This window comes from Stegostoma tigrinum, chromosome 10, assembly GCF_030684315.1.
Source record: "Stegostoma tigrinum isolate sSteTig4 chromosome 10, sSteTig4.hap1, whole genome shotgun sequence".
NCBI lineage: Eukaryota > Metazoa > Chordata > Chondrichthyes > Orectolobiformes > Stegostomatidae > Stegostoma > Stegostoma tigrinum.
Window position 1 is genome coordinate 39,793,382 of NC_081363.1, and position 23,329 is coordinate 39,816,710.

At 41.7% G+C, this 23,329-nt stretch overlaps 1 protein-coding gene across 3 annotated transcripts in view; it reads left to right on the forward strand.

Annotated features, from left to right (window-relative positions):
* Positions 1 to 23,329, forward strand: part of LOC125455709 (tumor necrosis factor alpha-induced protein 2-like) — a 45,506-nt gene that overhangs the window by 3,468 nt on the left and 18,709 nt on the right. For 2 of the 3 annotated variants that reach the window (XM_048538051.2, XM_059649115.1), the window contains exons 3-7: positions 165 to 434; positions 4,414 to 5,053; positions 6,864 to 6,975; positions 7,170 to 7,292; positions 10,129 to 10,229. In XM_048538051.2, coding sequence (XP_048394008.2) covers positions 165 to 434; positions 4,414 to 5,053; positions 6,864 to 6,975; positions 7,170 to 7,292; positions 10,129 to 10,229 — 1,246 coding nt within the window. The remainder of the gene's footprint in view (positions 1 to 164; positions 435 to 4,413; positions 5,054 to 6,863; positions 6,976 to 7,169; positions 7,293 to 10,128; positions 10,230 to 23,329) is intronic. The other variant, XM_048538053.2, reaches the window with a different exon arrangement.

Below are 23,329 nucleotides of genomic sequence, written 5' to 3' on the forward strand. Positions count from 1 at the left end.
AGAAGAGATGAATAAGAATAAATATACAGTGATCCTTACCTCAAACTAGGCTATTCGTTACGGTTTGAGTCCAAACAAAATTTGGAAGTCAGAAAATATTTGTCCTTTTTTTCTTCACTACTCTCTATTTTATAATTAATTGTTTCTTTTCACTTTCTTTTGAGGCACTTCATGTGTTACAAGGACAAGCATTATTGAGGATAATGGCAACAAGGCTACTACTGAAAAAGATCTGAAACCACAGAAAGCTGACCCTTCAAGAAAAAGTCATAAACGAAGCACTGGTAAGAAATATAATCTCCTCACAGCATGTTTTTCAGTGCCTTCCCACAATATGGCATCAGACACTGAAGAGTATTTGGATTCAACAGACAACATTGTGGATATTTTGGAAATCAATGGCCAACTCTGGCATTCAATAAGACTGCTGCAAGGTAGGTTTCTCTTTTGGTAGTGCCTTTTGTAAGTAATAAAATTTTGGTTGTTCAGGGTATCAAAGATAGCGCACCTTCATCCAAGAACTTTAGAAAGGTTGGAATTTCTCATTGATGTGAGAGGAAGTAGCAGTATATATATGTTTATAACAGTAACATAGAGCTGTTTTATAACTTCATTTCGAGTACATGCAGAAAATAAGTTAAAGAAAAAGCTAAAATATTAAAACAAATCTCAGGTGAAACAAACCCTAATTTTTTTTGATCAGGTAAGTAAGTTGAATCATGACAAGACTAGACAGTTTAAATGATTGAACAGTGACACATGACTTTGCATTGCTGTAAATCTTTATGAGCTTTTTTAAAGCTTTGCTTCAGTAAGCATCAAATTGTTTGTTTTTAATTAGAAAATCTCAAAACTTTCAATGATCACCTTGTTTAGCTCATCCCATCCAACCCAGCTTCTTAAAACATTTATTTTCTCTGATATACTGAAGCTCATTCCTTTCTCACTTCCGTTCAGAGAAAAAAAACATACGAATACAATTATACTAAAGGCTGGCCAACTTGTGATAACCTCCCACCCCCAGCCGCACCCCCAGCTACCTACTAACCTCATCCCACCTCCTTGACCTGTCCGTCTTCCCTGGACTGACCTATCCCCTCCCTACCTCCCCACCTACACCCTCTCCACCTATCTTCTTTGCTCTCCATCTTCGGTCCGCCTCCCCCTCTCTCCCTATTTATTCCAGTTCCCTCCCCCCATCCCCCTCTCTGATGAAGGGTCTAGGCCCGAAACGTCAGCTTTTGTGCATCCTCCCACCCCCAGCCGCACCCCCAGCTACCTACTAACCTCATCCCACCTCCTTGACCTGTCCGTCTTCCCTGGACTGACCTATCCCCTCCCTACCTCCCCACCTACACCCTCTCCACCTATCTTCTTTGCTCTCCATCTTCGGTCCGCCTCCCCCTCTCTCCCTATTTATTCCAGTTCCCTCCCCCCATCCCCCTCTCTGATGAAGGGTCTAGGCCCGAAACGTCAGCTTTTGTGCTCCTCCCACCCCCAGCCGCACCCCCAGCTACCTACTAACCTCATCCCACCTCCTTGACCTGTCCGTCTTCCCTGGACTGACCTATCCCCTCCCTACCTCCCCACCTACACCCTCTCCACCTATCTTCTTTGCTCTCCATCTTCGGTCCGCCTCCCCCTCTCTCCCTATTTATTCCAGTTCCCTCCCCCCATCCCCCTCTCTGATGAAGGGTCTAGGCCCGAAACGTCAGCTTTTGTGCTCCTGAGATGCTGCTTGGCCTGCTGTGTTCATCCAGCCTCACATTTTATTATCTTGTGATAACAGTCCACCAGTTTTGAGTGTGGAGTATGGGGGTGGTATTAGAAGAAGCCAAGTCATACTGAGATCCAAACCTTATTCAATTTAAATTGAGGAGCTTTAAATCCCAAGGGGCACCTCACTACAGCTTTCCAGTTTCAGAATGACCTGATGTCAGGGAGATCAAAGGCTGCTCAGTTGGGAACAAACCAAGTCAAATGAGGCTGGGGTGCAGGTAGTGGGAGCAGTGTTGAGGGTGTGAGTGTGGGAGGATTGAGGGTCGCCATGGATCAAGTTGATTTGGTGGTGATCAAAACCAAATTCCTCCTCCTGTTGGCTAATTTACATAATTAGTTTGGAACCAAAAACTGAAGTTGCTGGAATATCTGAACAGATCTGGCAGCATCTGTGAAGATAAATCAGAGTTAACATTTCGGGACAATGGGATGGATTCTTTATAGGAAGCAGTATGTGAGGATGTATAGTCCAGGTAACCGTGGAAGTGTTTACTGGTGTATAGTAGATATTGGTGGCCAACCTATCTCCAGAAATGGAAACAGAGACAACAAGGCAGGGGAGGGAAGAGACAGTAATGGACCAGGTAAAGGTGAGAACAGAATGGAAATTGGAAACTAAATTGATAAATTTTTCCAATTCCAAATGAGAGATGGAAGCAGCACCAATAATATCATCAATATTGGAGAGAAAGAGTTGTAGATGGGGGCTGGAGTAGGATTAAAACAAGGAATGTTCAATATGCCTCACAAAGAGACAGGTATAACTGGGGGCCATGTGACCAAGGCCACCCCTTTGATCTGAAGGAAGTGAGAAGATTTAAAGGAGAATTTTTCAAAATGAGGTTGAGCTCGTCCAGGTGGAGGAGGCTGGTGGTGGATGGAAACAGTTCAGGCCTATTTTCAGGAAGGGCTCCAAGACCATTCTGATTGGGAAGGGCATATAAGGGGATTACAAGTCCAGGCTAAAGAGGAGGTGGCTGGAGCCCACGAACTGGAAATTCTGAAGCCAGCAGAAAGCGTCAGAAGAACTGCAGATGTAAGTGGGAATGGATTGGACAAGGGGAATAATAAATTGAGTCAAAAGTAGGAGGAGATACTTCTGTAGGGCAGAAACAGGCAGAAACAATGGGTCTGTCTGTGGATTTTGGGAAGAAGGTTACCTGGACTATCCATCCTTACACTCTGTTTGCTGTAAAGACTCCATTCCATTTTCCCGCTTTCTCCATCTCCTTCACATCTGTTCTGACGATGCCAACAGGGAGTCTCAGAAAAGTCCACCAATGATTCCCCGTCACTGTGGTTGACAGGGCCCTGAGCCATGTGTCCGACCCATTTGCCACATTTCTTACCCCTCCTCTTCCCTTCCATAAAATCAACAGGGTTTCTTGGTCCTTACTTTCCACCCACAAGCATTCGTATCCAAAGGATCTTTAGCTACCATTCCCAACACGTATTCCCATTCCCTCCCTTGACAACTTGCCTCAGGGACCATTCCCTCTGGGATAACCTGGTCCAATCCACCTCCACTCCCCACTACCCACCCCTCTCATGGAACCTGCTCAAACAATCGCAGAATGTGTAACACCTACCCAATGACCTCCCCCTCCTCACTATTCCAACATTTTAGACACGTACCAGAGAAGCAGTGATTCTTTCAATCTAGCCCACCATATTTGCTGCTCACAATGTGGTATGCTGTACACTGAGGAGATGATGCAGAAACTGGGTGACTACTTTGTGGAACAGCTATGCTCTGTTCACAAAAAAATGACCCTGAGCTTTCAGCTGCCTGCCACTTCAACATGTCACTATGGTCTCTGACTAACATCTCTGTCTCAGGCTTGCTGCAGTGCTCCAGCAAGACTCAGTACAACCTGTAAGAGCACCATCTCATTTTCCACTTGGAGACCTGCAGCCCTCAAGACTCAATACTGTGTTCAATAATTTTAAGGCCTGAGCACCTTCCTTTATGTCTTTTACACACTCCAACACCCCAGGTCCTGTCATATCATGATATGTGCTCCTTTCAACACAGCCAGCTCACGTTCAGCTACTTATGCTCCTCATTGTCAGTTTTCCTTTCTCCTGGGCATATTATCACCCATCCCTTTGCCTGCCTAATTATTTTCTTTCTCTGGGTTCCATCTACACCTATCCATTCATTTCCTTCTGGCCCCACCTTCAGCACATCTACCACGTTTTCCTAGCTACTTTCTGTTTTAGAGAAGGGTCCTTGGACTGGAAACATTAGCTCTCTGCTTTTTCTTAACAGAGTACTTATTCCAGTTTTAGCGGTATTAAATCAGGTTAATCATGAATTTTATATATTTTATTCACAGTTTAATACTATTGAGATTATACTTTTAATAATCGAGCATATTTATAGCCAACAATGGAATATTGCTTTCTCTGCAATAGACTGATGGTATTTTTAAGAACTAAAAAAAAAATTTACTGAAAGGTTACCCAGAAATAAAACTGCCAAACATTTGCACAGTAATAGTTTTACAAGCACACAAACTCCAAGCTGGTAACCAACTTTTTTTAAAATTATTGAACCATTTCTAATTCACATTCAAGCAGAAAAAATGGTTGATCTTGTCTGAATACTAATAATGCCTCTCTTCTGCCTAGAAAAAGAAATTAAAGAACTTATTGAACAAAAAAGATATTTCAAAGCTGACCAGCATCTCATCAAGTTAGAATATGAGCAATACATTAATGTGATGACAAATGATGAAGGCACCAGAAAGGAAATGAAAGAACTTAATTCATTGTATGAGCTGCTTAGTGCTGAAATTTTCAATGTAGTAAAAGAGTCAATTAACATTTCCAAAGAACAACCAAATCTCTTGAAAATGGCAGTCCAAGTGAAAATCCAAGAAGAGAAAGCAGATCAAATATACCTGGAAGAAAAGGAAAAATTTGGAAGCATTCCAGAGTTTAGGCCAAGACAATGGGACACTAAATGGCTAAGCATTTTACAGCAGTCTGTGAACCAAAGAATAAGTGAACCACCCAGTGTTTCCGATGACAATAAGATTAACTGGCTAGACCAGTGTTTGGTGCAACTTCGTCGCCAACTCAAAGCAGATTTTGACACCATTGTGAACTACATTAATCCATGTTATCCCAAGGAATACAATATATGTGCAAAGTATGCTGAATACTATCATAAAAAAGTTTCTTCCCATATCTCATTATTAGCAGAGAGTGGACTGAAAGGAAAAGAAGTTTATCCGCTTCTGTATTGGATTCATAAGTGCTATCCAGAGTAAGTCACTCTGATTCTGCCTTTACTGAATTATTTTCTTAACCTTGGGAAATTTGTATTACTTCTAACGTTATAAAATTCTCAGCTACCAATCTCTTTTTGCGCCAAGAAATGAATAGAAAAAGTTCTAAGAACCAAACAGTATTTCCTCTAGAATTTAACTAGAAGTTTAATCATTGACCTCAATTACACATAGGTTTCAGCATTTTTGGCTTCTTGATTTCTTCATGGATATTTTCAGTAAATTGCTGTTCCATTCAATTTTGAACTGCTCACATATACACAATTTTCTGCCCATCTTGCCTCTGTAATCAGCACCCTGTATGTGCTTAAGACACCTGATGAATTTTTAAAATTGATGTTCTGCCTCTGTTATGAAGAAACAGCTTCCACTGTTTAACATCCAACAACAACTATGTGCAAAATTATAAGTAAGAATGAAAGGTTGGCAATTCAGTACTCAAAATGTTGCTGCATGTCACCAAATTACTAACTGAGTTAACTGATTTAAATATGTATTTTAATGAACATCAGATTTGGTGATTTTTAACATAAATATCACAGACTTAGTGCATTACTTTGTTAAAAGAGTTACATTTTATAATTGCCTAATTCATCAGTATTCATCATTTAAATCACTGACACTCAGTAAAACTGGAATAGGGTGTTAAATCCTAATTTTAATAAATCTCACCAGCTTAATCGAGTGTCAATAGTCATAAGTTCATTTTTTTTCTGGCAGGGGATTTTTGTTTTAATACTGCAGTCAAAGCTACCTGGTAAAGCCAAAACATCTAATATCAGTCCATTATTGTACTTGAAATGTATTAAGGTTATTGTAAATTTCAGTGTCAGTTACTACATTCCAATATATATTTACCATAAATGGCATATATTGTATCCCAGCACAACATGGAATTGAGTTAATTTTGTGTTTTATTGGTAATAAGGCAATCAATAGCCCTTACTTTTCACAGTATTTGTACAAGTAGCATACATTGTATGTATATTGTGTGGAGTTTGCACATTCTCCCTGTGTCTGCATGGGTTTCCTCCGGGTGCTCCAGTTTCCTCCCACAGTCCAAAGATGTGCAGGCTAGGTGGATTGGCCATGCTAAATTGCCCATAGTGTTCAGGGGTGTGTAGATTAGGGGAATGGGTCTGGGTGGGATGCTCTGAGGGTCAATGTGGACTTGTTGAGCTGAAGGGCCCGTTTCCTCACGATAGGAATTCTATGATTCTATGATATTACATGTTAATGTGGGTGGAATTAAATCTAGGTGACGAGAGATGTGACAGCACTATGCCATCCCCTCTTTGTGGGAAGGCCTGCAGCATTAAGAGCAAATCTACCTCATCAGGAGGTCATCTTTTCCCAACATCAAGGCCCCTAGGGAGTGGAGAGCTGGCGTGGATTTCACTTTCTGGACTTGCTGCATGATGAGATTGAGTACCAGCAGCAGAGAGATGAGCTGTTTAATTGGGCATTAAAATCCCATTCAAGGGCCTCAATTTGAAGCAAGACAGCAGATCTGTCCATGAGTGTTCAGGGGAGAGATGGGAGACGTGGGCTTTCAATCCTGCCACTACTCCACCTGACTTAGTGACCCCAATCCCTATCACCCACAAATACGATGGGTGGACGGACTTTAAATTCTGCCCTGTTATGTACTGTTGATACATCTATTGATAGCGCATGCCGTATGATTATAAAAATGAGAGTTGAAGGCTGGTTTAATTTTAATGTTAATTACATTTATTACATTTACATCAGAGTTTTGAAATGTGGTCATTTCTGATACATGTTTAGCATAATGATTGCTGTCATACCATCCGAAGATACACGCCAGAAACTGTTGAACACATTGCTCCCAGAAAAGACAATTAACCATTTCAAAAATGAGTACCTTTCTGTTTTACAGGTAAATGTTTATCACTTTTTTACCTATTTTGGAATGAATTCAAAAATATTATACGTAGAGTAATACCACGATGACTGTTGATCCATTTATCACAAATATTTTTGCTGCAATATTTTGTAGGTGACTTTTGCACAGATTAAGTAGTTTATAGACAATGTTTTATGTTATTTAATTGTTCTGCTTTTAAATTTTAGTCAGATGCTAGAATGCATATGACAAAAAGCCTGCAAATTGAAGAAGAGAATTGGAGAAGTGAAAAAGAGCCTTTGGTACTGAATGATTGTTACCACAGCGAATTACCGATTGATATAATTCAGGTACCTGCAGTAGAACTTATTTCCAAAACAGGATATGACTAATTCCTTCCACATTTTGTTGTTGCCAACCATCCAAACAGTACAGCCTGGAAAGGGCAGTGCAGGACATTTAGCTGATTTACAAAATCCGTTAAAGTTTCCAAATGATTTCTATTGCTATCCATTAGCTATCAACTGGGCAACATGAAATCCAAAGATTTGTGTACATGAATTTCCTTCCATTTGACTATCTATAGTATGAAGTAAAACAAGTACATTTTGAATAATAAATTAGAAAGGACCACTTATATAATCTAATCAAATCCAGTTTTTGGGGCAAAGAAAAACATATTTTATTCTCCGCAGCTAGTTTTCCCACAGAACCGAGAACAGCATTTAATTTCATATAGAATCCCTGCAGTGTGGATCTATACCATCCCTCCAAACAGCATCCCAACCAGACCCATCCCCCTACCCCTTCCCCATGGCTAATCCACCCAATTTACACACCGTAGACAGTCTGGGCAATTTAGTATGTCCAATCCTGCACATCTTTGGACTGTGGGAGGAAACCCACGCAGACACTGGTAGAATGTGCAGAATTCCACACAGACGGTTGCCCGAGGCTAGAATCAAACCTGGGTCCCTGGCGCTGTGAGGCATCAGTGCTAACCACTGAGTCACTGTGCCACCCTCTTTATCTTTCAGTCAGATAACACAGTTACATCTATTTTGATCAACTCATTAACAAATTGCTAATATAACAACTAACTTAGTGTCCTACTGCACTACCTAAACAATAGAGGTTAGAGAGCAAGATAATATTTTCAACCAGTAAGAATTGGTGGAATCTTTATACCCTACCGAGAATGGGCTGGCAGATGGAGTGAGAGAGATAGTATAACATAGGTGCCACCATCTTTGCCTCCCTATCTCCACTGATATTTTAGTAATAAAATAAAGGTTGGGTGGCATATCCATCCCTGGATAATTGAGGTACTCATTTACTGGCTAACCACTTCATAAACAAATAACCATCCGATGTTCCAGGTCCTGGACAGCAACATCCTCCAGGGAAAGGGCCACCACAGCTTGCCCTCCCCTCCTCAGCCTTCTGCTCTCTCTTAATGTACGGGATGAGGAACTTTCCATCTTCTGGCCTCCCATCCTTCCCTTTCACTATGATTGAGCCCAGGGTGGGAAAGATTCTGGTAGTCTTTCCAATGGAGATGGTGTAACTCCTCTGAAGAGCTTCATCTTGCCATCACTGATATTCAACCCTCAGTGTTTGCAGTGGGCCAGTGATTCACATCCATGGTGGGTGTGGGCCAAATTTACAGCCTTCTGGAGAGCAGGGGTGACCTTGTTCTGAGGCACTCAATGCCCGAGTGAACAAATCGACATCAGAATGTTAGGAATGGGCCCATGAAATTGTGCCCAACCTCTTGATATATGTTCATTTCTGGCAGCAGTCAGTTTTTGAAGCCTGTTCTCAATTGATTATATACTTTCCAAATTGGTTAGGTGACCAGTCATCCCAGCTTTGTCTTGATGGGATTTTAATAATACGTCCCAGTGTCTTGACAGTTACCTCCCAATCTTTCATTGCTCCAATATGTCACCTTTCCTTTTTCCAATTCCTCTCCTGAGTTGCCTCCCTGTCTCTCACTTTCCGTTTATGAACCACCAACCCAGAGAAACCGTGCAAATTGAAATGCCACTCACTCACCAATCATTAAGTGGCTGATGCACTCACAGAATTCCTTCCCTTGGGAATCCAGTGCCAGGAGGCTGCCAGTTGAAGATCACCTCTTGGTTTGCCAACCACAAACCACAATCAAAGAAGTCCTTCTGTGGTAGACGTACTGATACCAAGCCAAAAATAAAAAGCAGGCAGGAAAGCAGAGTTTGACAACTGGTAGAGTTGGGAAACAATAGGGATGACAGTACTGCTCCCAGTGTGAATAGGAAACCCCTGCACTTGATATAAGCCCCACCCATCACATCCACTCCCTCTCATTTTTCAAAGAATCACTTACAAAAATTTCTTTAGCACTTTGGCCCACCTGCCACTGCCCAGTGTTTTAGTTTAGTTTTGCAATATGAAGTAATTTTTAATGAATGAAAGAAAATGTGCCTAGGGGTCCAAAAGTATGACGAACGTCTAATTTTCAAGCTTTGCTGAACTTTTTTCTGATAGTTGCAAAGTTTTTCCAGACTGGTAAAGGTCTGCTTAACCTAATTATTTCCCTTACCATTCTTCTGTGCCACTTTGATAATATTCAGTTTCTCAGGCATGTTGGAACTGGCGTTCATCATGACATCATGTTCAATCTTGTGCCTTATAGCAACTTTCTGGTTCTTCCTCAATTTCTGTTTTCGAGATATTTGAGTCTTCTTTGGAACAATTCTTCCCCTTCCCTTCCAAGGCCCTACCCACTGCTTTATGGCCTGACTAGGCCTAAGAATAGGTGACCTAGCATTACCCACTCACCATATTGTGGAAACAGCTGGATGAAAAGAGCCTGGGCTTATTACTTGATATATTTTATATGTAAACGTTACTGGTAAGGATTCAAAAAATCCAGCAATGTTTTTCTTTCATTTAATAACTGCAGCTTTTAAAAAGAAAAGTTGCAGAAACACAGGATGATAACCATTTCCAATCTATTACTTTGGTATAATCCCATTGAAATTTATCTACTCCTAAATTTTATTGCCGAACTTGTTTAAACTTGTCTGCTTAAGTTTCATCAAACTGTGGTAATTTTACAATGTTGATTTGGTCATTCTAAGGGTCTAAAACCTTTGCTACTTCTCTCGTATCAGTCTGCTAAGATTTCCCTCTTATATGTAGATAATCAGTGGAGCAGTTCAAGACTCCAGAACAATCGCTAGTGAACTGGGTGACCAAGCACTAAATATAATGCTGGAAGAAGCAAATTACTTCCTGGAAAGGTACAGTAAACTGCATGAAATGTAGATAATATTACAGGTTATTATTGCTATTTAAATCGTGACTTCGTAAGAGCCCCGAAATCCCAAATGATTGTGCAGAATGAAGAGTTATTCTTCATTTAAATATTTCTGGGTCAGAATCATATCATAGAATCCCTACAGTGTGGAAACAGGCCCTTCAGCCCAACAAGTCGACACTGACCCTTGGAGCATCCCACCCAGACCCATCCCCCTATAACCCACCTAACCTACAGACCTCCGAACACTATGGGCAATTTAGCGTAGCCAATCCATGCAACCTGCACACCTCTGGACTGTGGGAGGAAACCGGAGCACCCAGAGGAAACCCACACGGATAGGGGGAGAATGTGCAAACTCCACACAGACAGCCGCCCGAGGTGGGAATCGAACCCAAGACCCTGGCACTGTGAGGCTGCAGTGCTAACCACTGAGCCACCGTGCCGCCCACACAATGAATATGTACTCATATATATTCATATACTTATCAGGATGTGAAACAGCAAATATTTATCACGCGTTTATTGTACAGATTTCAGCTTGGTGTGTGTGGTCATTCCTCCGAGTTCTAGCCCACGGCAATTACCTGCATGAGGAGTCTTATAGTATGGGCTGGTTGTTGCACTGTAGCTACCATATGGTTCTGTCTGACCTGGAAACTCTACTGCTCTTACCAACTGCCATAGGTGTTTCGGAAGAATTCACAGAATTGATAATCAAGAGATATGGCAAGTTCTAACCTTTAGAAAGCATATGAACGTATTGGAGAGAATGCAAATAAGGTGTATGAGAATGGTTCTAGGGATGAAAACCTTCAGTTATGAAGATGGATTAGAAACTGTTGGGATTGTTGTGGTTGGTTAGCTTACCGAGCTGGTTCGTTGCTCCGCAGATGTTTCATTACCATGCTGGGTAACATCTTCAGTGCAGCCTCCGATGAAGCGCTGTTGTGTTTTCCCGCCTGGTATGCCTGTCGATTGTCTGTCGACAGAGAAAGCTGTTCTAATTCGCGGACTCAGCTACAACCACAGCTACAGCCAACTACAAAAACAGACCTCCTAACCCCACTAGAAGCCACACTGAAGACCAACCGTATCAGTGAGGCAGCACAACAAGCCATAAGGCAGACAGTGATCCCGACACTGACCGGAAGGAGTGAACTGAACACTCTTAACACATCTGAAAGGAAGGTCCTAGAAGGACCGGAAAACGACAAAAACATCAAAACACTACCAGCAGACAAAGGGCATACGCCAGTAATACTAAACAAACAAGATTACCTCACCAGAGCACAGACAGTACTAGCTGACGAGAACACATACCGGCAAGTTCAAATAGACCCGACATCGCAACTGGGCAACAAGATTCTCAACACGTTAAAGAGACTCAAACAGACCGGACAGATCAACGAAACAGACTTCCTAAGAATGAAACCTGAGGGATCTAACACCCCCCAATTCTATGGCCTCCTGAAGGTACGCAAACCAGAAGTACCCCTCAGACCTATAAAATCCCTGCCCGGCATGCCATTACACAGATTAGCCAAGGAGTTACAAAGGAGACTAAAGCACCTCATCAGCAAAGTCACCCCACTCAGTCCACTCAGCCCAGGAGTTCCTCAATTCCATCAAGGACACAAGAACAGACGATGACGAGACCATGGTATCATTCGACGTCGCTGCCCTATTCACATCAACAGACATACCACTAGCAAGAGAAACACTAACAACACTTATGAAAGAACGAGACCTAAGTGACACCATCTCCACAGACAACATGCTACTGGACCTATGTCTCATGACCCACCTCACCTTTAACTGCCAAATATATGAACAGATCAACGGGGCACCCATGGGGTCACCTATTTCGGGACTAATAGCTGAAGCAGTGATGTAGAGACTGGAAAGCGTGGCCTTCCTCAGATCCAACCTAAACTATGGATCTGATACATGGACGACACTGTCATCATTATTAAATGGACCAAACTAGAAGAGACACATGAACTAATAAACAACACTCTCATCGGGATCGGATTCACCAGGGAAGAGGAAAAGAATGAACAGCTCCCATTCCTAGACATCATGGTAGAACACAGGACCAACAGGAAATTCCTAACAAAAGTGCACAGGAAAGCCACGCACACTGACCAAGTACTGAATTTCAACAGCAACCACCATAGCACCCACAAACGAAGTTGCATGAAAACACTATTTAAATGAGCAGCAACGCACTGCAGCAACGCAGAACTACGCTAAAAAGAAGAGGAGTACCTCCACTAAGAATTCAAGGACAACGGATACCTGAACAACTGGGTCCGATGATGCCTATCACACTAACAACAGGAAGACACTGCACGCCCTAACACACTCATAATGCTACCATACATCAAGAACACATCTGAACTAACCCCAAGACTCCTACGACCACTGGGCATCAGAGTAGTGTACAAACCTACATAGACCCTTCGCCGACTGCTAACCAGAGCCAAAGACCTGTTACCCACTACAGTCAGGACCAATATCTTACACAAGTTTACTTGCAAAGACTGCGAAAAACATTGTATTGGACAGATAGGAAGGAAATTGGCCACAAGAGTACACGAACATCATCTGGCAACAAAAAGACATGACCAATATTTCAGTCATCTCCGTCAACATGGATGAGGAAAGCCACCAATTTGATTGTGAAAACACCAGGATCCTGGGACAGGCAAAGCAGAGACAAGCACAAGAATTCCTAGAGGTAATAAATTGTGGAGCTGGATGAACACAGCAGGCCAAGCAGCATCTTAGGAGCATAAAAGCATTTCGGGCCTAGACCCTTCATCAGAAAAAAAATTGGTTGACCACTAAGAAGGCTATCAATAAACACATTGAGCTGGACCCTACATATACTTCACTGCAAAGGAAAACCGGAAGTGAGGTGAACTAACTCAATGGACACCAGAGTTTAAATACCAGGCAGGAAAGAACAACAGCGTTTCACCAGAGGCTGCACTATTGATGTTATCCAGCAGGGTAATGAAACGTCGGAGGAACAATGAACCAGCTCGGCGAGGAAACCAACCACAACATCCACAATCCGAGCTACAAATCTACTCTAAAACCTTAGGAACTGTTGGCACAGTTTTCCTTGGAGAAGGGAAGACTAAGAGCAAGGTTTCAAGATCATGAAGGGTCTAGGCAAGGTATGTAGGGAGAAGCTGTTCCCAATTGTACAAGGATCCAGGTGGCACAGGTTTAATTTGCTTTGCAAAAGGAGCAAGTACGCAGTGAGAAAAAAGCTTTCACACAGTGAGTGTTTTGGGTGTAAAATGCATTACCTATTAATGTTGTGGGGACAGTTTAATTGAAGCATTCAAGAGGATATTGGATGTTTTTTATTAAATTGCTGATGGGATGTGGACACCAGTAGTGCTTTTTGTCCACGCCAGGGAGGAGTTAAGAGTTAACCATATTGTGATAGGTCTGGAGTCACATGTGAGCAAGACTGGGAAAGATGATAGTTAACATCCCAGATTGATATTAGTGAACTAGATGAGTTTTTCTGGCAATTGCCAATGGTTTTGTGGTCATCTTTAGACTCTTTAAGACCTTTCGATCAATAGCCACTACCTTAATGAGGTTCTCAGCTAAGGGCTTACTTTCCATAGGCTGTCATTGGCATCCTTTAATGATTTATTTTAAGAATCTGACATCTATCGTCTCTCTCTCTCTCTGAGGAGTATTTTACTTCCCTCTCCTTATTTCTGCATTTTCCACTAATATTTTAAATATTTTAGAGGACAGATGGGTAAATAGCCTGTGTCATTTTTTTCTTCTTAATTTCAATCTCTGATGTCAATGGTACTTCTTTCATTTCTTTAGTGGAGCGGTAATGTTCCATTAAAGGAATACAACAAATGCTTGATTGTGTGCGGTTGTGTTTCCTGGCACCCTCAACAGGTTCATATTGTGCTTGCAGAAAGTTCTGCACATGCACTTTGTGAAACGCTGCGCCAATAAAAGACATGTCAGCTCTTACATAGTCACAATAAGTATGAAATAATAGGTTGGAATGATGTCACTGCCTTTACTGGTAATGGTATGGCACACTCACATTTTGTACGTGTGCACTGACAGCATTTTCAGGGTGGCAGCAGACTTTCTTACTGTGTGAATTGCATTTAAATAGACTATCCAAATACAGTGGTTTTGTTGTTTTCCATGTGAAGTTTTATCTGTACTTCCTTCAGCAACATTCTACTTAATGAAGTATTTCACAACACTACATCTAAGCTTAAAAAAAAGACTGATTCCAACTACTTAACAAGGAATGAACACTCTTTTCCAAGATTTTCATGTGTTATCAAACCCAAATCTGAAACTGATAGAACTCTCCAATTTCTTAGCTTTGTCCCGACCACCGTTGCCACTAATTTTCCAAATCAGATTTCTGCAATGCATACCATCATGTACTCTTTCATGGTGCTGTCCTCAGTTTTTCTAAATTTATCAAAATCTGACCACAACCCATAAACAGTCAATGAGTCAACCACTTGATCTTTTCTTTCCAATGGAAGTTAACACTATTATTTAGTTTCTATTTTGATTGCTTCAAATCTGCCCGAATTGTCACCTGTATTCAAATTGCCAGGCTGTAATTCAGTTAGATATGTTTGTGTGTGCAGGAACACGTGCAAACAGATCTTGGACCCTCCTTCCATTTGTACTGTGCGCTCCCTAGAAATCATGTGGAAAGGTGATGGTTCCAAACTTTTACTTTCATTACCATCTCCTTTGGAATATATTTTTCCTACATCACTTCTCCTTTCCCTTGGTGTCATTTCTCTCCTTCTTCAAATTCTTTGTGTGACTTTTGGCCCTTTCATTATCTCCCCTTGATATTCCTGCACTTCTCCCAGTGTCAGTCCCCATGCCCAGATTCATCCTTACACCAGAGATAATGGGAACTGCAGATGCTGGAGAATCCAAGACAACAAGGTGCAGAGCCAGATGAACACAGCAGGCCAAGCAGCATCTTAGGAGCAGGAAAGCTGACGTTTCGGGCCTAGACCTTTACACCAACTGCTTATTAAGTTTACTTGCTTGCTTTCACTCCCCTGTGCATCTAATTATCCCGTTGTGTGCCCCATCCTTAATATGCAGCTTCCAGCCTTCATTGCCTCCTTGCCCTTATCACTTTGATACTCTGCTCCCTCCATTCCTGTGGATATTTACAATGATCCTGATAACCATGAAGCTCCATTCCTTGCTACCTTTTGCATCCAGCCCACCTTCTGTGAGCCTTTGCTGTTGAGTCGTCTTTGAAATACAGCACCCTTTTCATTTCAGACTGCTTTATGGTTGCATTCTTCTTTCCTGCCCTCTCATCATTGTTCTGATATCAGCTAATGTACTCTCTTATTTGGGCAGGGCTAGTGAATCCAGTTACCCTTCACCTACTAAACTGTAAATGGTTAGCTACAGTAAGCAAGACCACATATGACAGATTTTTCATGAGCTGGTCAACCTCATGAGGCCTCACCCCTTACACAGAATTGTTTAGGATTCCCAGCAGGACCACATATGACCAATGTTCCCTCTAAGTGACATGGCCACACGGCTATGCAGAGTTCCATGCAACTGCAATAAAAATTCAGTGGAGTGTAGCAAAAGACTGACACTTCTTAAGAGCTAGTTGACACTGAAGTGTGCAGTCAGTACCATCTAGAGGAGCAGGTGAGGGATAAAAACAGGTATCTGCAATGTTGAGAACCCAATGGATACCACATTTAACAAAGTGGTCACGTTGTAGATTAGGATCAGGCAGGCAAAGAGGGAGTGGATGGCCACATGACAGTCTAGAAAGATCAGACATGTAGCACTGTTTACTTCACTGACTAATCAGCTTTCCATTTTGGATATTGGTGAGGGCGATGGTTTATCAGAGGGATGTTGCGCAAGGCAGGCTTCTGGCATTACAAGTAGCTCAGCTGAAGACAATGAAGTGTGGATGGACAAAGGGCTCCTCTGGTACAGTGGTAGTGTCTCTATCTTTGGAACAGGTGGCCTGGGTTCATGTCACATCTACTCCAGAGATGTGGAGTAACAAATGTTAAATAAAGCATCAATTTTGATGTCTCTGGCAGCACAGCACAGCCCTACTTTTAGGCTCAAGCCTCATCTCCAGAAGCGTTTAATAATATCTCTGAACTTGATGATGATAAAAAATACAAAACACTTGTTGCCATCTAATATTGCCAGAAGGAATGCCTGAAACCTAATAGGGAACAGTTGACGGATCTACTAATTAGGGGTGAATTGGTTGTAAAAGTATGGGGAGCCATTAATCAGTGGAATGTGAATTTTATGGAGTGTGGTTATCAGAAGGGATTTGTACTCTCTTCAAATATAGTTACCTTTTAACATACAGCATTGGTAGCAGAAGATAGTTAAGTCGAAATGTAAAGTTTCAGGACGTGAACCCTGCATTCTGAAGGGTCATGACCAGTAGAAGATAGAAATTACAATGTGGACCTGGGTCACTTCTTTAGCAAATAGGAAACAAGTTATGGCCTCAATGTTTTCAGTGCCGTACGCAAGCAGGATAAGCAACAAAGTCTTTTTTAAGAGTTGGAGCTTAAAAATTTGAACACTGGTGACAATTTGGACAGAAAAATTGCTGGGAAAGCTCTTCAGGTCTGGCAGCATCTGCGGAGTGAAATCAGAGTTAATGTTTCAGGTCCGATGACCCTTCCATTTTATTTCTGATTTCCAGCATGTAAAGTTGTTTTGGATTTTTTTATCAGAAACTAAATAAAATCAAAAATTGCTGGAAAAGCTCAGCAGGTCTAGTAGCAATTAAACAAACCAAATTGTATTGTTGTCAGAGACTTCAGTTAGAGTTTTGTAATGAAGGGAAATACTAACTGTAAAATAAAAACAATTAAGTTCTTTCAGCTCCAAACATCAACATAACAACATATCCCCGAAGGTGAATGTGTACTCCTGCTGCTGTATTCCTATGTTCTACTTTAATTAATCTTTGACAAGATGGGCACCCAAGAATCACCGACATTGCTGATGGTACTGGGAGGTATTCATCAGTGGTGAGGATACATAGGGCTACAGTACAATAATTAAGAGGGTAGAGATAAAACTGTTATGCAGGCCATACATTTCAAGTTTATCAGGCAGTGATGAAGACCACCAAGAGTCACATTTAACTCATTTCCACATGCATGGAAAGTAATGTAAAGACCAAAGCCACAAATACTTTGTGCATGGCAGCATCAGGAAGAGGGAAATTAATCATGGAGAATGTAAAGTTGGCAGTAGGGCAGGTTTTCACCCAAGACACCTGATAAGAGCCCAAAGGGTAACCTTAACTTTGCTAAGATCTCAAACATACATATCATTCATTGTGTCACCGGCCAGTACCTTCATGCCAGGTGTTTGATTAACAAAACTGTGTTAGCTTTACTGAAGTCAAGATGAATAATGAGAAGGTGAAGGGATGGACAATGCCATCAGAACCAGAGACACCACGAATGATAATCTCTGGTTTGGAAAGATTGTTTTATGAGTAAAGATTAAACAAGTTGGGATTGTATTTATTGGAATTTAGAAGAATGAAAGCAACTTCATTGAAACATGTAGGACTCTTAAAGGGTTTGACAGGGTAAATACTGAGAGGGTATTTCCCCTCCATGGGAAAGTCTAGGACTAGAGGGCATAGTTACAAAGTAAAGGGGCACCAATTTGAGACTGAGACGAAGAGGAATTTCTTCTCTCAGAGGGTTGTTAGTCTTTGGAACTCCTTGCTACAGAGAAGAGTCTTTATGAGTATTTAAGGCTGAGATTGATAAATTCTTGATCAGTAGAGGAATCAAGGGTTATAGGGAAAAGGCAGGAAAATGGGTGTGAGAAATATCAGATCAGCAACAATCCCATTGAATGGCAGAGCAGAACTGAGAAGCTGAACAGCCTATTCACATTTCTATTTCCTGTGATCTTTTGGCCCTAAGAGCAGTATATGGAAAGGGAAACAAGGGATTTCAGTGCTATCAGCCCCTCTGCCAAGAGAGGGCATACCAGTGTTGTTTCAGTGACCTGCAGATGAATGAAAGGCAGACCTAGGCCCAAGCATCTTCAGCTGCTGTATTAAAAAAACCTTCTCTCTATCATTAGTTCAGAGGTGGGGTTGATCACCAAAGACTGCACAATGTTCATCACCATTCATACCTCCTCAGATGCTGAAGCAGTTTGTGTTCAAATGCAGCAAAATCTGGACATCACCCAGTCTTGGGCTGGTACATGGTGAATAATATTCACGCACAATTGCCAGGCAATGGCAATCTCCAAAGAAAGAAGACCAACCTTCACCCCTTGACATTTTGTGACATTACCATTGCTGAATACCCCACTATCAACATCATGGGGTTTATCCTTAATCAGAAACTGAAATGGAGCCATTATATAAACACTGGCTACCAAAAGCAGGGCAGATGCTAGGAATCGTGGATCGCTCATATCCTGGATCTCTGATACCTGTCCACCATCTATCTCCAAGGCACAAGTCAGGAATGTGAATACTCCCCACTTTCCTGGATGAATGCAGCTCCAACAGTATTCAAGCAGCCCTTGACTGCTGTCTATATCTGTGGTGCTAAAAGTAACAGTAGTATTGAGTCTCTTAGCCTGTAGTAAGCAATACAGTTTGTCCAGTTCACCATGAACCCAGAGAGCCTGAGCTGCCAGATTTACAGATATTTCAGGGTATGACTACAATATGTCGCACCCACAGTTCCATGACATCATCCAGTCAGGTTTCTGTACTAAACATGAAAGACTTTCACTTCTTCAGTGTCCAGGCTGTCTGCATTGTTCCACCTCACTGGAAATCAAGAACTACTATTCCCTGAATTGTCCTAAAAGTTAAAGATTTTGAAAAGTATGCAGAGTACCCCAATTTACCTGTGTTTCAGAGTGTGACTCATATTGACAGAAAGCATAGTCCAGGTAGCTATCCTTGATGAGAATTACTATTTCTTACAAATAAAAATAATTTAGCTTACAATTATGAAGTGTTGGCATATAACTCTATTAGTTAAAACTGTGAGGTGATTCTTGTGCCGATCTGAACATTGTTTCTCAACCTTTCTTCTCCAAATACATTTACTAGTTCGTAGAATGCACAGGGTGACTATCTCATACTTTTATATAGATCTTTGGCTTATCGCTGAAAGGTTACGGCTTACAGCATTTACACATTTACATTTGGCAGAACTCCAGCATACAGTAGATTTGGTCTCCAGAACAGTGATTGTTTGCTTAACCTTGTACAACACAGTTTAATGATGGGGTGAGAACTTAGATGTTTGGGGGTGGAGAGCGGGGATGGGGGAAGCAAGGAATGCAGGAGATGGACAAGCCAGCTATCTCCTGAAACTAGAAGAAGGGTACTCAGAAATATAAATCAATCCTGGCACAGAGGTTCTCCTATCCTCAAGGGCATGCTTGGTTTGTAATTGTAAAACATTAGCTACTTTGTTTGGCATTGACTGCAAGTGATTCAGTTCCATTTGTACCAAAAACCTCCTGATCACTGTTTTTGATCAAAACATGAGTGTGCAGCTACACACGCCTTTGAAAGGTCTCTGCTTATACGGCTCAAACTTCACTTGCAAGGGGCATTCATCTATCACAGAGATGTAGAGGAGCTGTATTATGTTGAGTGACTCCTGAAACCCAACATTAATAGCTTACATTCTCACTTTTCAGAGGTTATGTCCCTCCTTGAGGACAGCAGAGAACAAGACATGGTTGTTTATAATGCATATATGAATACTTTGGGTGATCTGGGCCCTAAAGAAATCCAGCCTGTCAGGAGTCTCCTGTGAACCTCCTTGGACTGACCTGATGAGGGTGTTTAGGTTCCTGACAGAAGGGCGTGTTGCAGCAAGCACTACTGGAATATTGTGAGACGATAATAATCCTCGGGTGACTCTCTGTGGCTCTTCGTTTCTATTTGTGCAATTTGTTTGTGTTGTGAGCTGCAACTCTTATCCACGATTTTATCAAGACTTTGCTGGATGATGTGCAGTTGGAAAGAGCAGATTTGAGGCTATCTCACTACATGGCCATAGATATCCACTCTCCCACCCCCTTCCCCTTGTTGTCCTGCCATCTCAGCAGCCTCCTGCTTAAAGGCTTGAGAAGCCTTATGTCTGGAATCCACCTCCACAGCCACATCTATGCAGGTTGCCCTCAACAGCCAGTCTGGCCTGATGTAGTCATCAGTAGGGAAAAGCACTTTGCTTCTCTCCTGGACAGGCCTTGGGAGAATCTGTAAGGAGGTACTGCTGAACCAGGTGCTGATTTTGCCCAGTATCAGACATCTCCAGAGGTGGGTGGGAGAATGAGCAGAAAATTTGTGATACTTTCGGTTGCAGAAGCTGAAGTGTTGTATATGCACCTTTTAAAAATGGCACTGGGAATTTGGAGAGGTCCCAGTGGGAGTCAGGATGTCCAACCTGTCCGTAAAATTTGCCATTTTACTTGGGCATGAATACTTGGGCATAAGCTAAGGAAAATAAAAACCAAAAGAAGTGCGGATGCTGTAAACAAAAACAAAGTTGCCGGAAAAGCTCAGCAGATCTGGCAGCTTCTGTGGAGGAGAAAACAGAGTTAACGTTTCGGGTCCAGTGACCCTTCCTCAGAACTCAGAGCGAAGGAACATATATTTGTGTGATCATGTCTGTGAACGAATGTATCTCCTATTTTTAGGCCCCCTCCATGCTTAGTCAGAGGAAAATAAGATTAAGCCCAGGGTCTGGCAGCTGTACAAGGGTATGATGCTGATAATTGCTCTGTACACTAGAACACTTACAGAGGCCTTGCTAAAAATTCACTGCTCTAGTCTATACCCATATATAGTCATGGAGATGTACAGCACAGAAACAGACCCATTGGTCTGACTTGTCCATGCTGAGCAGATATCCTAAATTAATCTAGTCCCATTTGCCACCATTTTACACATATGCCTCTAAAGCCTTCCTATTCATAAACCAATCCAGATGCCTTTTAAATGTTGTAATTGTGCCAACCTCCATCACTTCCTCTGGCAGCTGATTCCATACACGCACTACCCTCTGTATGAAATGTTGCCCCTTAGGTCCCTTTTAAATCTTTCCCCTCTCACCTTAAACCTATGTATGCTCACACATCTCATCCAAGGATGGATTTCCTTGACAATGATCATCTTTGGAGAGAAGTAGCTGCCAAATTATAGGAAGTACTCAAAATAATCTACTATAAATGTTGAATATTTTACAAATTAGGTATGGGTTGGTATATGATAAAAATGGAAAGCATTGCAGATGCTGTATGAGTCAGAAACAAAACAGAAGTCACTGGAAAAGCTTAACAGGTCTGGCAGCATCTATGAAGAGAAATCAGAGTTAACATTTCGGGTCCGGTGACCCTTCCTCAGATTAATATATGGTTTGTTATGGCAGTGTTCAACAACAGACTGATTTACTTCTGTGCAGAATGGAACAGACGGAAAATGACTTGCAAATCTATTGCAGAGCAGACAATGACACTGCAGTCATCTGCAAACAGTAGATAATGTTTATCTACAGTGGTCATATTAGTTTTGCCACAGAGGCATTCCCGAGTTTGATCAATTAGTAGCCAGTTGACAGGCGGGTGCACAGCTCATGAAGGTGGAGAGCCAGACGCATGACCGCCAATTCAGAGAGAAATAGCTGGCTTCAGATCAGTTCAAATAGAGAAGACACCTCCATTTTGAAGCACAGCCTCAGCAACATTTTAAACTTTAAAGTTAAGAAGATAGACTCAGCTGCCAGGTCACTATTTCATACCAGAGAAATAAACATTTTTTTTTCTCCTGTCTAATTTAACCCGTTGTTGGACCGAACCCACTGTGAGTAAAGAAAAAGAGTTTTCCATAGCTTCCTATGATCGAATTCAAATATTTTAAGAAAAATGTGTTGGCAAAGTTCACGCAAAGTTTCAGCTACAAAGCTATAATTTTTTGAAAACTATAGTAAAGTCACAGTACAACTCAGTTTCAGAACCTTTTATTGTGTTATTTTGGAATTGCTGCTGTAATATCTGAAGGTTGCAATCAGCAGGAAGTAGGTTCTTGAATGAGAGGTTATTTACAATGAAAGAAAACCACACAAAATTATGATCTAAGGGTGGAATTTTCCTCTTGCAAATGAAAGGTCTCTCTTATTTACTTGCTTTTCATCCCTTCTTGTAAAACAGAGTAAATGTTATGATCCTTGAATTTGTTACAATTTAACTGCCCTACATCAGCATTATATAAGAAGAGTGGCTATGAGACAGTGCATTTACATCACATCTGTTAATCCATCCGCAAGGCTAAGGGCTCAGCATCATCTGTAGTCCATGCCTTCACGAGGACCACTAGATTGACAGTAAAGCTGACAAAACCCCTCTTGATCTTTTCTTCATCTGAATCCCTTCAATGTTTCAGTCTGCTTGAGCATCCCCTATAATAGTGTTTAACTGTGAAAAGCCTTGTGCTATGCACCTTCTCAGTTCAGACTGTTGAGCTATGAGGAACATTGAACATGTGAGGTGCACATTGAACATGTCACTGCCTTGAAGGATGAAGCTAACTGCATTCACCAATGTGATTACTTTTGAAAGGTGATCAAGGCTTGGTGATTGTAATGTCATAAATCCCTTGGGATGTACAAAGATTTTCCTTATCTATCATGTGGATCGCACTTTACCTGGTTCTAAAGCAACAAAGCTAACACAGCAGATGCTGTAACAGTGAAAAATGATGATTAATTTACAGTGATGTATCATCTAAGTGCCCTCAATATATTTTCATCTTCCTCTCCTTCCCACTACATCTGGTTTCAGACCCTACTATTGCAGCTGGAAAGGAAGGAGCCTGTTCTCTGGGTCACCCTGCTGATTTAAAGACTTTAGATAGCCATCCCCCAGTGTCTTTCAGCTGGAAGGCTCACCCTGCTGAGAGTCTGTTCCTCAGATTCTGGTTTACTGTCCTTGACTTGAACTTGGGGTCACAGGCAA